The sequence below is a fragment of the Chamaea fasciata genome, unplaced genomic scaffold (assembly GCF_029207755.1).
Source record: "Chamaea fasciata isolate MVZ Bird 193981 ecotype frontalis unplaced genomic scaffold, bChaFas1.0.hap1 SCAF_2, whole genome shotgun sequence".
Lineage (NCBI taxonomy): Eukaryota > Metazoa > Chordata > Aves > Passeriformes > Sylviidae > Chamaea > Chamaea fasciata.
Window position 1 is genome coordinate 112,481,604 of NW_027094087.1, and position 14,401 is coordinate 112,496,004.

At 44.4% G+C, this 14,401-nt stretch overlaps 1 protein-coding gene across 3 annotated transcripts in view; it reads left to right on the forward strand.

Moving 5' to 3' along the window:
• TMPRSS2 (transmembrane serine protease 2) overlaps nucleotides 1–14,401 on the forward strand; it is a 315,898-nt gene that overhangs the window by 6,025 nt on the left and 295,472 nt on the right. For 2 of the 3 annotated variants that reach the window (XR_010719510.1, XM_066177131.1), the window contains exons 2-14: nucleotides 1,507–1,663; nucleotides 2,900–2,970; nucleotides 3,767–3,965; nucleotides 4,266–4,349; nucleotides 5,572–5,691; nucleotides 7,003–7,132; nucleotides 7,520–7,630; nucleotides 8,475–8,518; nucleotides 9,945–10,119; nucleotides 11,643–11,818; nucleotides 12,759–12,854; nucleotides 13,493–13,635; nucleotides 14,224–14,376. Coding sequence is in view for 2 of the 3 variants with exons in the window: in XM_066177131.1 (XP_066033228.1) it covers nucleotides 2,956–2,970; nucleotides 3,767–3,965; nucleotides 4,266–4,349; nucleotides 5,572–5,691; nucleotides 7,003–7,132; nucleotides 7,520–7,630; nucleotides 8,475–8,518; nucleotides 9,945–10,119; nucleotides 11,643–11,818; nucleotides 12,759–12,854; nucleotides 13,493–13,635; nucleotides 14,224–14,376 (1,446 nt within the window). In the remaining variant the exon portion in view is untranslated. The remainder of the gene's footprint in view (nucleotides 1–1,506; nucleotides 1,664–2,899; nucleotides 2,971–3,766; nucleotides 3,966–4,265; nucleotides 4,350–5,571; nucleotides 5,692–7,002; nucleotides 7,133–7,519; nucleotides 7,631–8,474; nucleotides 8,519–9,944; nucleotides 10,120–11,642; nucleotides 11,819–12,758; nucleotides 12,855–13,492; nucleotides 13,636–14,223; nucleotides 14,377–14,401) is intronic. The other variant, XM_066177132.1, reaches the window with a different exon arrangement.

Sequence of the window (14,401 nt, forward strand, 5' to 3'; positions counted from 1 at the left end):
AGGCCTCCGGTGGTCAGGTGAATCTGCCGCGGCAGCTGCAAAGATTTCAGAGCCATGCCGGTGGGCTGAAGGCTGATGGATACCTTCACTTTCACCCTAGATCTGAAGGTGTGAGCCGCTCGAAGCTGCTCTTCAGGGCCCAGCGTAGGGTGAGGGGGAGACTCCATCCTCCCCTTGGGCCGGGGCGGGGGCATGGTCCTGCCACAACCAGCCCCATCCCCACTGCGGCCCCGGACATGCGGCCGGCACTGCCGAACTGCAATCCTCCTCCTCCTCCTCCTCCTCCTCCTCCTCACCCTGTCAGGGGCCGGGCGGGGGAAGAGGGGACACTGCCGGCCCAGGCACTCCCCACAGGCAGCGGCCCCCCTGAACGCCCGGCCGGCCTGGCCCCGGGGGCCCAGACCCCAACCTCATCTTAGGAAGTGATGCTAACTCCCTTGCCAGCCGAAAGAGGGAAAAAAGGGCCGAGTCACTTGGGGTCTCTGATTTAAGTCTGGGCTCTCCAGAGGCATGGACAACACTCCTGTTGGTGAGCCGAGCCCATCCCCAGCCTGGCACCTGTGCTAAACCACCGCAGGTGAGGAGCTCCATCCCCAGTTCTCTTGCCTGGGGCCTCCGGCTCCCTTTAATGGACTTCTGAAGTTTGTTTTTTTCAGATGCACCCGGTAAAGTGCTTTAATAGCTCAGCAGCTATCAGGAGGAACGAGGGTAGTGAGAGGGAAGGACAGTTGTATGTTCCCACTGAACTCTTCTGCATCATCAGAGTGGGTTCAAGACACTTTATAGTGGTCTATATAAATTTGTCTGATGTGTGAGGTGGGTTAGAGGCCAAGGTCTTGGACTGAGATAAGGCAGACCAGTCCCTTCTAGCTCTCTAGTTGTTGGGATGTGTTTGACAGGTCAGTTTGGTTCTCCGTGACCCAACTTCCTTATCTGAGAAGTTGTTGCAGTTCCCTTGATGTGCCTGTGAAACATTTTGAAGTGTGGGAATGATGTGTGCTTAGGAAAACCAGATTATATCAGTATTGGATGCTACAGATTGATTTTTGCCTTAAACATTTGCGGAAGCAATGAGAGTTCGGTGGTTTTGGTTTCATGTAGTTTTAAAAGACAGGAAAGTGTGTATAGGTAATACCATGGAAGTCTGTATTTACCTGTGAGCTCATGTATTTTATAACAGGAAAACTGTTATTAATCAGAAGCTGGATAGGAAATAGATTAACAAGAACTAATTTGGGAGTGATGGTGGAAAACGAGCTAAACAAGAGAGATATTTTTCCCTCAGTTCACTTCTAGGAAAAAAAAAAAAAAAAGAAACCACCAAAACTCCCAAAAAAGAGTGAGGAACACTCTTCCCTGTTAATTTGCAAAGCCTTTCAAATGGTAATGTAAAAAAAAAATATAAGGGATTGTTTTGGTCATAGTCCCTGTTGGCTTACCTCAGAAACACCACTTCTCTCTGGTATCACTAAACTTCCTAACCCTTTTTTCCCCTCTCCTTTTCAGAGGACAAGGAGCAGAAATATCCTCCTGTGATTTATTTGTCCCTAAGTGTGGGCAGAGCTGCACTTCCCAACTGCTGTGAAGAGCTGGGCAAGGATGGATGGGACATAAAGCCAAGCACAAGTCCTGGAGCCTTAGTCACCAGTCTGATGGACTTACAGTAAGTAGGAGTGAGACTCATTTGTCACCTGTCTGCCACACAAATAAGTTCAGTGGTGCATTATTTACACCTGTTTGCTGGCACTGATAAGCAAATACCAGCCTCAGCCTTCCTGAAGTGTCACAAAAAGCTGGCACAGCAGGTGCCCAGCGGCTGTTGGAATCTGCTTCAGTGACATTTGCAGTTCAGTTTTGGGTGAGATGATGCCTTGATAGAGGCAAAAATAGCCTATTACTTTGGGCTGAATTACGTTGTGTCTTCACACAGCTGCAGCGTGCAGGGTTTTGCTCTGCAAGGTGGAGAAGGGTATTTCTCAGTGCAGGACTGAGACACTTTCTAGACTTTTTTTTCTTGTGGAGCAACATGAGAGGACTCAGCAGATAGCAGCATTTATTAGAATGGCTGCTTGTGGAGGTGTATGACTGCCTGTTTTAGATCTGCACCAGCAAACATTTTTTGTATTTCATGTGTCTGTGGCAATCACTGGTTTTGCTCAACATTAACGTTTAACTTTAAAATAAACTACCGCTGGATGCTTGAAACTTTGGATGTAGAACCTCTCTTTTTACCCTGTTTGCAAAACTTTCACATTGCTTTGGCACAGATCCCCTGCAACTCTTCCTGTTTTTGGTGCGGTGACTACAACACACAGCCAAGAAAACAAATGTTTGGAACACCTAAGAGTGAAAAAAATGCAGCCTGTGGGGGCTGCCAGTTGTGCTGCTATCATGAATTGGTTGAATTTGTATTTCCTGATGCTTTGCTGGTTTCTATGTCATAAACCTCACATGAGTAAGTGCTGAGAGAGGCAGGAGGACCTGAGCATGGGACTGACACCGTGTGGGTGGCTGCCAGGATATTCTTTGACTCTTGTTCTGCCAGCAAGAGTGAGCACTGACTTGACCTTCTCAGTTTGTGCTGCCCTCGTGCTAATGAATAGTTGCCACTGTATAATCCTCAGGCTTGCATTGAGAGGCTGCTGAGATCTGATTTCATGCTGCACCTTAATTTGTACCCTCTCTTCGGTACTTCCGCTTGGTTTGGGGTGTGGGTTTTTAATTTGTGTTGGGTCTTTTCTTTTTTTCTTTTTTTTTTTTTTTTTTTTTTTTTTTTTTTTTTTTTTTAATTTGTTTTATTTTCCCCTTCTGCAGGTCTGGCCTTTTTCCAAACGGAAAGCCTGACAAAACCTCCACTGGTGATGGTTTTCTTTTTTTGTTTGTTTGTTTGTTTGTATAGGTTCACACTTGACTCCCTGACACTTGAATTGTTTCTGTACTGTTGACAAAGGAAAAATGACCTCTACTCTAGTAAGTAAACAAAATATTCACAATGTTCCTCTCTGATTTTTTTTTTCTTTTACAATGGTTTTATTTCTTTACATGTAGCAGCTCACTGAGTGATGTCCTGATTAAGAAGTCTTTTAAAACATGGACTACTTCTTGTGTTTCCATTTTGGTAAAAATGGAAGAAGATGCTGTGAGGCAGGTGTAAGAGGCTTGAATTAACCAACATTTCAAGTGCTTGGATACTTTCAGGGGAGATTTATTTAAGCTTGTTTTGGCGGGATAGGTTAGAATGGCTTCTGACTAGTGCTTGAAGCTCTTCCAGGATAAATATTCCACGACCTGTTGCAGGCCAGTGTGTGTCAGAAATAGCTGAGGTGTACCTGCTGCTGTCACAGCATGAAATGGGGCAGTAAGCATTTGTCCTGAACCTGCACAAAGGCTGTTACTTGTCAGCATTTCTTTCTGTGATGCTGCTGCTGCCCACAGTTGTCCTCGCTGTTTATTTCCACCCTGTCAGACATCCCAGGGCAAACATTTGTGCAAACAGCTTGGGAGGGCCGGGCTCAAGAATCCTTCTTAGGTTGCTATGGATCAGCAAACTGATCTTGCCAGAGGTTTTCCAGCCTCTCTCTGTGGGATTTTTATCATTCAAAACACGAGGTTTTAGGCATGCTTTGTGAATCTCTCTGTCTGTGTAAGCTGCAGCCCCTAGTAAGTGTTCTGCGTGCGCGGGGCGTGTTTTACGAAGCAGGACTCTGGAATTCTGCCTTTCCCTCACTTTCTCCTGTTCTTCCCTCCTCCCCACGCCACCCCTCAGGGTCCACCACCGCCATACTACGAGAACAGGGGCTTCCAGCCAGAGCCCATCTATGCTGCCAGGCAGGCAGCAGGTGCTAACCCCTACCCACAGCTCTTCTCCGCCGGCGCTCCCTCCGTGCCAAGCTACGTCCCAAGGGTGGCCACCCACCAGTCCACCCGGCCACCAGCAAGCCCACCCAGGAGAACGTGTGCAGCCAGTGAGTTTTGGGGGGATTTCTCCCCAGTTTTGGTCCTGAGATCTGTCCAAGTGGGATAATAAAGGGAAGGGACCTTCCCTTCCAAGTCGTGAGTTGGAGGAGATGATCCGTCTCCATCCTTGTGGATGAAGGGACAGCTGGCTGGGGTGCTGGTGCAACTGGGTGATTTTGCAGGAAGGATGGTGAAATGCAGAAAAGTCTGGCTAAAACCGACTGATTTTAATGTCAAATAGTGCTGGTGGGGGGAAATTACTTAACTTGTGAACCTAATTTCTCTTTTCCTCCTTGCTTTCCTTTCAGGTCTAAGGAAAACCATAATAATAATATTATCTATATTAATAGTCATTTGTTGTGCAATTGCTGCTTTCTTCATCTGGTATTTTGGTAAGTTTGGGACTTTTTTTTTCCTTCCCTTTTTTTTTTTTTTTTTAAAAGAAAAGATTAAGCTTTTCAAATTAGAAATATCCATTCTTATATTATGCTTTATGCTGAGTTAAGGACAGAAAAGTCTTTGTTCCTTTTCTCCTAAGAGAAGAACTAATGTTGCTTCTTAATGGATTAGTTTTGTTTGTGGGTTGAGGTGTTTTGGGGCTTTTTTTGCTGTTTATTTGTTTTATTTTGTTTCTTTCTTAGTGCTACTATTACTTCCCAAATTTGAGCTTCATTTAATTTCAGGTGAAGGGAGGGAATTGTAGTAAATGTGTAAACCTTAACTGCAAGAGCGTAAACAGTCAGGATGTGTTTTGTTCTGCTAAAATGGGATCTCCCTTGGACCAGAAATCATTTACATCCATTGACTTGTTTCTGTGGGGCGTTTGTGTAAACGTTGCATGAGCCTAGCCTGTCTCAGCACTCTTAAGTTGTTCCATGGATATTTGCCTTGGAAATCATCCCCAGCTGGGCTGACTGAGCTCTGAAGCAGGGCTGGACCAATTCTGTTCAGCTCAGGTGGAGTTTGCCTTGTGCTGTCTTAATTTCCCTTTCAATGAAAGCTGCTTTGCTAAAAAAGCAGGAAACTAAAAGTTTGCTGGTTTTAGGACCCTCTCCATTCTGTTTTGCTCAGGAAAAGAGGAAGAGAGATCTAGTGGAAGATGCCCCTGCTCGTTGCATTGGGGCTGGACTAAAATGATATTTAAAGATCTCTTTCAAACTATTCTATGATTTTAAGGGAGTTCATTTAGAACTACAAGTATGACACTTTGTGTTTTTAGGGGCATTTTTTTTGACTCGTTTTGATTTAAGCAGGGTGAGTGTAATCCTGTTTTAAATAAGATCAAAAGTACATAATTGAGGCACTCACTCTCCTCCTTTTTTTGCGTGTTAACGCTGTGCCAGTGCTGACTCCTTTCTGACAACTTAATGGTGCCTGATTATTCAGGGGAGGCCAGTGGCCAAAATCCAATCAGCTGCATCAGAGACTTGATCTGACAGGCGATGCAAAGGAGAGAGCAATCCATCCTCTGCTGTGGCAGATGGGGTTTAAGGGGCTTCTCTCTCACCTCTGGGCTTAAGAGCCACTTCCAATGTTTTGCTCCATCAAAGTGGGAAACTCTTTGAGAGCTGGGCAGGTGTGCAGCCTCATGGCTGTGTTTCTCTCTCCTTGCAGTGGAGAACCACTGCCTCAGCTCCCTGATGGAGTGTGAATCCTCAGGGGTGTGCATGTCCCCCTCCCAGTGGTGTGATGGAGTGAGCGACTGCCCCAACGGGGAGGACGAGACCCGCTGTGGTGAGTGACAGCATCCAGGGGCTGGCGGCAAAATCCGGCATCAACTGCAGGAGCCTGGCAGCAGATTGCCTTTTCCAGAGCTTGCCTAAGCTGCAACAAGGCTGTTTTAGCCTCAGGTCTATCTTTAAAATGCTGTCGGATGTGTGTTGTATATAGATGTTCAGTTTGTTTCCAGCCTGATTGAAGAGTTGAAATAAATTGCTTGGCTCAGGGGTTTGAGCTGCCTCTGCTTTGAGTCAGTTTGTTAAATATCACCTTTTAATTTGGGTGGGGTTTGTGCAGAACTGAATCTACTAGCGTTGTCCCTGGAGCAGTCAGTGGTGACTTCTCAGTAAGCTCCAGGTGATGACATAAACCTGGTGGTCTTCAGTCAGGCTTGTCTTTCTCCATGTATTTTGCATTCCTTGTTCTCCCCTTAGTTCTTCAACTACTTCACAACTCGTTTGTGGAAGAAAGCCTGGCCTAATGATTTCTTTTCACTGAAAAGATGCCAAGGGAAGCTTTACTGAAGAGCTGAAGGTAGAAGGTGGAAACGTTGATTTGTCCATTCCAGAGGTTTGGCATCTTGTGCCAGTGCCACGCTGGAAAACTCCAGCTGTGCTTTAAATTCCCTCTCTAAACCTTAATTCAGCACATTCTCATGCAGGGTTAGCATTTGCTGGCAGCTGTTCCACTCCATTTGGTTGAATAATGGGTTCTTGGAGAAGCCTGTTTCAATCCGTTCTTTTGCTTGAACTATTTTTTATCAAATTCTTGTGCAAGCAAATACATAATGGGACATGGAATGTCAGAGCTAATTGCTCCTGATTACATTGTTGCTCTACAAAGAGCTTCTCTGAAGAAATTTGGTGTATTAAGAGATAATATAAAGTATTTTTCAATAGATCATATTTTATTTATACACAGTAACTGATATGTTAAGAAATATATGGTTGCATAGAGAAAAGATCAGAAAAAATCATTATTAATCTTTCTCAGTGGTACAATATAAAAGAGAATTTTGAGCATAAAAGCTGAAATGAAAGTATGAATCCTATCTTGTACATTTGCATTTTAAAACTAGTAGTTCTTCTAAATTGCCTTACATGAAAGGAAGTAAGTCATTGCCATATTTCTGTCTACTGGATATTTAGAACGTTCAGAATTTGAGAAGAAGGGAGCATTAAATTAACATCAATTCTTACATGAAGTGGATATTATGAGTAACTACTTCCAAGCAGAGAAAGTAGTAATAATAGCATGTGGTGTTCTTAGTTTCTTTTCTTTCTTTTTTTTTTTCCCCCCTTTTTCCCTTTCTTCCTTTTCTGGCAGTTAGACTTTTTGGACCAAATTTTATCCTGGAAGTTTATTCACCTGTCAGCAAATCCTGGTATCCTGTTTGCCAAGATGACTGGAATGATGATTATGGGAAGATTGCATGCACAGACATGGGCTACAGTGTGTAAGTCCAATCTCTGTCAGCCTTTGCTCTGACACAGAAAGGTTAAAATTTCCCTCTTGCCATTTTTAATGTGTCTGAGGCTCTGCTGTGAAAATGTTACTGGCAAAGGCACCTCTTCATCTTGCCCTGTTACACAAGGTGCATGCATATCAGATAAAAATATTATTTTAACCTAATGACTGGTGGGAAGTGGAACTTGACAAATGTTTAAAGAATCTGAGACTCTGGCTGGGCTGTGCCATGAGGGTTTAGTGTTCACATGAAAACAAAAATAAATATTTCTAGTGCTGTCATGTCAGAGGCTCTAGCTCGACATAGCTCATTGTTATCACTTGTTTGAAAACTGAAACCACTGCTGAGTTTCATCGTGGGCTTTCTGTTTTGCAGAGATACGTATTTCTACAGTCGTGGGGTAGCCCCTGACGTCAGCTTTAAGGGCTACATGAAGCTGAACACAAGCGCTGGGAATGTAGACTTGTACAAAAAGCTGTACATCAGGTATCTTTGTTTAATAAAAGCCTCTCTCCTTTCATGCAGGGTCTCTCCAGATGCTGCAAGAGGTGTAGCTTCTGCCTGCAGCATAATGCAAGCAACATCTTCCAGTGGGGATGGTTGGAGGGAAAGAGACTTTGGTTTTAAACTGATTGTAGCCACTGTTCTTCCCTCTTTTCAAAAACACAGCTGCCATTTTTCCATCCTCCCTGTTTTCTTCTAAAAGAAAAAATGTCCCATCCTCTGTTCTGTTGAGAAGGTTGCCACGTCAAAGGTATTTTTCAAAGGCTTTCTGACCATCAGCAGAAGTTTGAGTATGGTGACAAGAGCTGCAAGCTGCAACACATTCACAGCAGCTGGCACAGCTTTTTTTTCCAGTCACATAAACACAGACCATGCAAAAATGGATCTCGACTGTGAAAAGCATAGCTTTTATTACCATTAAACAGCTCTGAAGTGTCCAGTTTCAAAACCTGTACCCTGCTGTGCCTGCAAACTTCCTGCAGCTCCCTTGTTGAGTTCTTCTGCGATGACTCCCTAAATCAGCTTAATTTTCTCTCAAGCTGTTCTTCATCTTTCTTCTCAGTAGACTTTTTGTGCTCATGTCTGCAGTGTCCCACAGGACAGTTTTGGGGAATGCAAGGCATGGTGGAGGCCAGATGGTTGCTGGTAGGGTAGCTGGAGAAAGTGAAGAGAGGGAACCCTTCGCAGGAAGATGAGACTGAAGGCAGGGCACGTAGCTGGAAAGGGGAGAAAGCAGCTGGACGGTGGACTTTGCTCACCATTTCCTTCACTGAGTGCCTAAGATCCTGTTTGTTTGTTTGTTTGTTTGTTTTTATTTCTCCTGCAGTGGTTCCTGTGCCTCAGGAGCTGTGGTTTCTCTGCGATGCATAGGTAACTCACTGGCTTTTTCAGACTTCTGCTTCTTCATGCTTTGAAATGCTCTGGCAAGTCCTTTTGGACGTGTGGCAGTAATTGCTGTTTTTGCATGGGCAAATGATTTAACTCTGGTTCCCAAATAATGCAGTTTTAGGAGCAGGGTGGGAGAGGAGACAAGGAAGACAGTGGATCTCCAGTTGCTTTTGTCTTTGTTGCCACAGGTTCTTTTAAATGACTTGTGGTGAAGCTCCACATCCATCTCCCAGCAGCTGTGTTGGGATGTCTGTGGTACATTTGCTCTCCAAGATTCAGCAACTGGATGGGCAGTGCCTTCTTGATGGTGATTCCTGTCCTGGGGTGTCTCCTGGCTGTTGGCTGCTTTGTTGCACAGCACAGAGGTGCCTGAGTCACCAGAGATTCCTTAAAGGTGTAAAGAGTTTATGGTGAACCAAGGGCAGCAGCTGCCAGGTGGGGTCTGCAATTTAATGGGGGTCTGGACCATGGCAGACTTGAAATTTGGTGTCAGGGCAGGGCTTTGAGTTGTGCTGTGTCCAGCAGGTCAGACATGGTGTCTTTGTTTGGAAGGACAGGTGTCTGCCAGGGAAAAGCCAGAGCTTCCCTTGGAATAGAGAATGTAAACTCCCTCCCCCTGAATTATTATAATTTTGAAATTAAGGGGTTCTCAGGCAAAGATATGGGAATAGGAGTAACAGTTCTTCACTAGGAATGTTAGAAATGTGGTAGTACCAAAAAAAAAAAAAAAAAAAAAAAAAGAAAAAGCAAACGAACAAAGAAAGGAAAACACTGACAGAGTCAGAACACAACCTGACACCCTGTTGGTCAGGGTGTTGGTAACAGTCCAGTTAAGTCCTCCTGGAGTGACAGATGTGGCTCTGTTGGAGCAGAGGTGATCCTGTAGAAGGGGGTAGTTTTCCTCTGAAGGTCGAGTGGTGGTGAGATGGGTCTGGTCTTCCTCTTGGAATCCAGTGCAAACAGGCTGTCCTGATGTTCTGAATCTCAGGTTTTATCCAGGTAGGAATGCTTGGCTTCTCCCCCTGGGTGGAGCATCTCCCAACGGGATGATGGAATTGTATCAGTCGTGCAGTGAGCCTCGATGGCCCATTAACAGCAGATATCCCCTGGAGGGAGGATGGGTGGTGGAAGAGATAAAGAAACACTGCCCCACCTGGTTTTAACAGCTGGCCCATTAACAGAAGGCACCCCGCCCCCTCCCCGCCAGAGTTATGAGGAATGGGTTAAAGAAAAAACACCTCCCCAAAAAGTTTCAACAGATGATAATAGAATACATGCCTTTGGTTACACTTTGCATTGCAACCCGAGACACATGGTACGTGCACCCCTCTGTCAGGGAAGCCTGGGGTGCAACATCCATCTCCCAGCTCAGTCTGTGATTAACCTCTGTGTGTGACTGACCTTTCAGAGTGTGGCCTGTCCAGCAAGAGCGTGAGCATGATGAACAGGATCGTGGGTGGCAGTGGGGCTGTGCTGGGGCAGTGGCCCTGGCAGGTCAGCCTGCACGTGCAGGGCACCCACGTCTGCGGGGGCTCCATAATCACCCACCACTGGATCGTCACTGCAGCACATTGTGTGGAAGGGTGAGTCTCTTTCTCCGTGGCTGTTTGCCTTTCTTCAAGCTGGGATGCATGAATTTATTCAATTATCCCAGCTTTCTCCTTTAAAACTGATTTCCTCCCCCCCACCTGGCTTGGTACAGTATTTTGTCTGTATGGTAAACCTGAAGAATTAAGGGAAGGTTGGTTCTGGAGGAGGCTGGCTGCAGCTCATCTCTCTGCTTTCTTCAGGAAGCCTTATTTTATGTTTTCCCTTATTTACAAAATGAAATGGGTGACATTGAGCACAGATACCCACCCAATTTAAGATGTAAACTCAAGGCACCAAATTTAATGCCAGCCAGTACAAATGTTTTCATGAAGATGTTGAATTGCTCTGTGAGAAAACCCAAGGGAAACTACCCCCCTTTCCCCCACAATTCTCAAATATCACACTGCTGTAGATATGGTCAATTTAAAGATGCCTGTGCCATTTATTTCTTCATATCTTCTTGCCACAGGGTAGTAAAGTCCAAGTCAGTATTAAATACAGATTTATATCTATCCAAGGAGCACTTTATGTAGCCGTCAACAAGAAAAATACCTGGTGCTTTGTACATTGTTAACCTATAAAAGAGAGTTGAGGGTTCTGTGGTACCCTCAGAAAGGGCAGAATTTGTTTAAAAGGTGGCTGCTTCTGGTGGAGGGAAAACCCACAAAGCAAAAACGTTTTTAATGGTTGGCTGGCTGGATCACAGTTTGAGGCTAAGACGAGGAAGAATATTTGCCCTTAACCTTGAGAAGGGAATGCAAGTGTTGATTTCTACCTGGAGATCTTATCCCTCCTTTGTTGTCTGGATTTGAGCTCTGTAGTGCTCAAAAGCTTTGGTAACGCAACCAAGCTGCAGCTGGCACAAACCTGGTTTTCAGCCTGATCTGGGATTTTTTGGAGGTGGGGTGACTTGCAGGCACTGCTGCCTTGGTCCTTCTCGTGGAGAGGGTTTTAACACTTGTGGCAAGTTTTCTGTTAAGCTTTTGTAAATTGTGCTGGAGCACAAGAGGCTACTTAAATAACATCCAGCAAGCATGCTTAACGTTAAAAAAACACCATCAAGACACAAAACCAGCCTAAAAAAAACCCTGGCATTTTCAAGATAGTGAAATTCTTTCACTAGATCATGTTTTTACTAATTCTGGCTTCTGCTGATACCACTGACATGTGAGACTTCAGAAATACCTGCCTGATCCCTCAGTCATGGAAATCAAAAGGCTTCAGTGTTGCAGTCTCAGACTTAATTTGTTGTGCTGAGTGATTAGGGAATGGCCAGTGATACTAAAACCACTGCAAAGATTTTTTTGATATATTTTTGAAACTAGAGCCAAGCTTTCCTCAAGTTACATGTCCAGCAATTTGTTTGCCTTTTTCTTCAGAAATGGTAGTCAAATCCATGTGCATTTTTGGTCACACAAGCATTTGACTACAGCTCCCGGAGACAATTTTTTGAAGGTTCTAATCCCTGTCTTGTCACCACAGAAGAAAACCTTCAGACCTTTTCTTTGTTCTGTAGACGACTTTCTGACCCGCACAGCTGGAGGGTTTATGCTGGGATTCTGAACCAGGATGAGATGCTCTCCAAAATTGGATACAGAGTGCAGCTGATAATATCCCATCCAGATTATGACACAGACTCTAAAGACAATGATGTTGCCCTTATGAAGCTGGAGTCACCACTGAGTTTTACTGGTAGGTATTCTGTTCTTCTTAAGGGGAGAAATCCAGTGGCAGTGAGCATACCTTTTAAAACTTCTGAATTTCATCAAGCAATCCTTGTAGATACCTATTGGAAGAACACAGAATGACCCTAGAGACAGGGTATAGAGACAGAGGGCACAGCCTTTGATTTCCTAAGCAGGATTTACTTAAATCTATTGCATGGATAGGAGGTTTGAGCTCATCTCAATAATATACTTTTACCTCAGACTGCTCTGTGGTGCTTCAGTTTAGCCACTGCTGTATGTGCAGAGGGCTACAGGTTGCAGTGGTGGAGCAGCTGATTAAATCCCAACTCAAGTCAGGTCAAATGATGGTCAAAAAACCCTTCAGAACTCAACATTACAAGAAGCAATTGGTACAAAATAGAGAACAAGCCATTATTTAAACTTGAAGTGCTTTTTGTGTACTGGCCCTTTGTGTTTCAGTGCATCAGTTTAAAGCTACCAGGTGTAATCTGAAAGGGATTTTCTGCTGCTGAGAGCAGGGAGATTGTCTGTTTTCCAGGTTTTTGTGTTGCACACTTCTTGCATGTGTCACTACTGCATCCTGCTTGTCTTGTGATTATTTTCAGCAGAGTTTTGACATGAGAATGCAGAGCTGTAGTTTTCAGAATTTTTTCTTTGTCTTCTACTGCTCAGAAGAGCTGGTGTTAATTGTTCTGTTTAACCTGATGAATTAAGGTAGAACCATTAACTGCTTTTTCCTCACTTTGAGGTGAAGATTAGGTAGATTTGAGGTGAAGATCAGGTACCCCTCAGGGAAAGGACAGCTGGTAAACTTTCTGCTGCTTCCCACATTGTCTGCCTGCAAGGAATGTGAAGCACAGAGGGAATGCCTGGTGTGTAAGTGGTGGCCATTTACATTTATTTTGAGTTCTGTCTGAACATCTGTGATTCTGTTTGTTTTGCAGAAACTGTGAGGCCAGTTTGTCTGCCCAATCCAGGAATGATGTTCCAGCCCAACCAGCAGTGCTGGATATCAGGGTGGGGAGCAGAGTACCAAGGAGGTAAAAAGTCCTTCTGGAATATTTTGATTTTTTACATGAACTAGTCCTCTTCATCCTATGAATACTGCTGCATGGGCTGATGGGGCAGTTGGAATCGGATCTGTTCATGCACTATTTTTCCACCCGTTTTGCAGCCCCCAATATTTACCTGGAGCATTCTGTCTCAAAGCAAGCTGCGATGTGTTGCATTCAGTAGACTGCAAAGGACCCTCAAATCAGTACTGGGGGTCAGAAATTCCCATCCAGGAGATAATTCTATGCCCCTGCTGGCAAGGCCATCTCTCCTGCAGCAAGGGTTGCTGTGTGCCAAGAGTGTCCTGTGGATGTGGAAAAGGGAAGGAGCTGCTCCTTTCCACCACCGCAGGGTGAAATAGTGCAATGCAAGTCAATCTGCAAGACTGGAAAAAGGAAAGGGAGGAAAGAGGGTTTTTTTGGTTTTTTTTGGTGTAAGAAAGGTACTGGGGGAGGTCCTCTTGACCTCTTGTAGACTTCTTACATCTTAAATTTCCATCCTGCTGCTTCTAGGAAGTTTATTTCATCTTGGCTGCTGGGATTTATTTTTTTTTTTTGTAATAGCAAAGTAAGGTGCTGCTTATTCTGATTTTGTCTTTGCATGTTTGTGCCTATTTCAAATCCAGGTAAAACATCAAATAACTTGAATTTCGTTGCGGTGCCCTTAATAGAACGCTCGAGGTGTAATGCTGTTTATATCTACAATGGCATGATCCTGCCTACAATGATCTGTGCTGGAGACCTAGCAGGGGGAATTGACTCCTGTCAGGTAATTATCCCTAATTAATAGCTAATAATGATCTGATTGCTTCTGTGGCCTTGCTAGTAGGTTTTTATCTCTCTCTCTTACAAATAAATCCTATGCTCCCCCAAAAACTAAAGATTTGCATTACATCTGCTTGGGCTTCTGGTTCCTTTGGTGGTGCATCCCTTTAAAGAGGAGGGGTTTTGTTTCATCACCTGAATGGCTGCCAGTGCTGAGTTCTCACTAAATTCCTGAGGAGGGTGAGGCTCCTTTTTAATGCTTCAGGGATGGTTTGCTACCTGGTACTCGAAAGTGATCAAATGCTCCTCATGACCACAGCATTATTATCATTATTGTATTATTAATCACAGCATTATGCTTGTGAACAAGAGAGTCAGTAATGCCAGTCTTACTCAGAGGGCTCTGGGCAAATTATTTTCATTCCTATTAGAAGCAGATATCATTTAACACCAAAATTGCCATCATATCTTGTTTTAGTGACTCCCTAAATGGCACGCTGGTTTATATTGAAACTAAAGCTGTGTTCCTGGAGTGAAATGGGTCGCATTTTTCCTGGTGGCTGTGTCACTAACGAGTTCATGTCCCGTGCAGGGTGACAGTGGAGGTCCTCTGGTGACTCACCACCACTCTGTGTGGTGGCTGGTTGGAGACACCAGCTGGGGCACTGGCTGTGCCACTCCCAACAAACCTGGAGTGTACGGGAATATGACTGTGTTTACAGACTGGATTTATAGAAATATGCAGGTAAAATATTAGGATTAAATTTTTT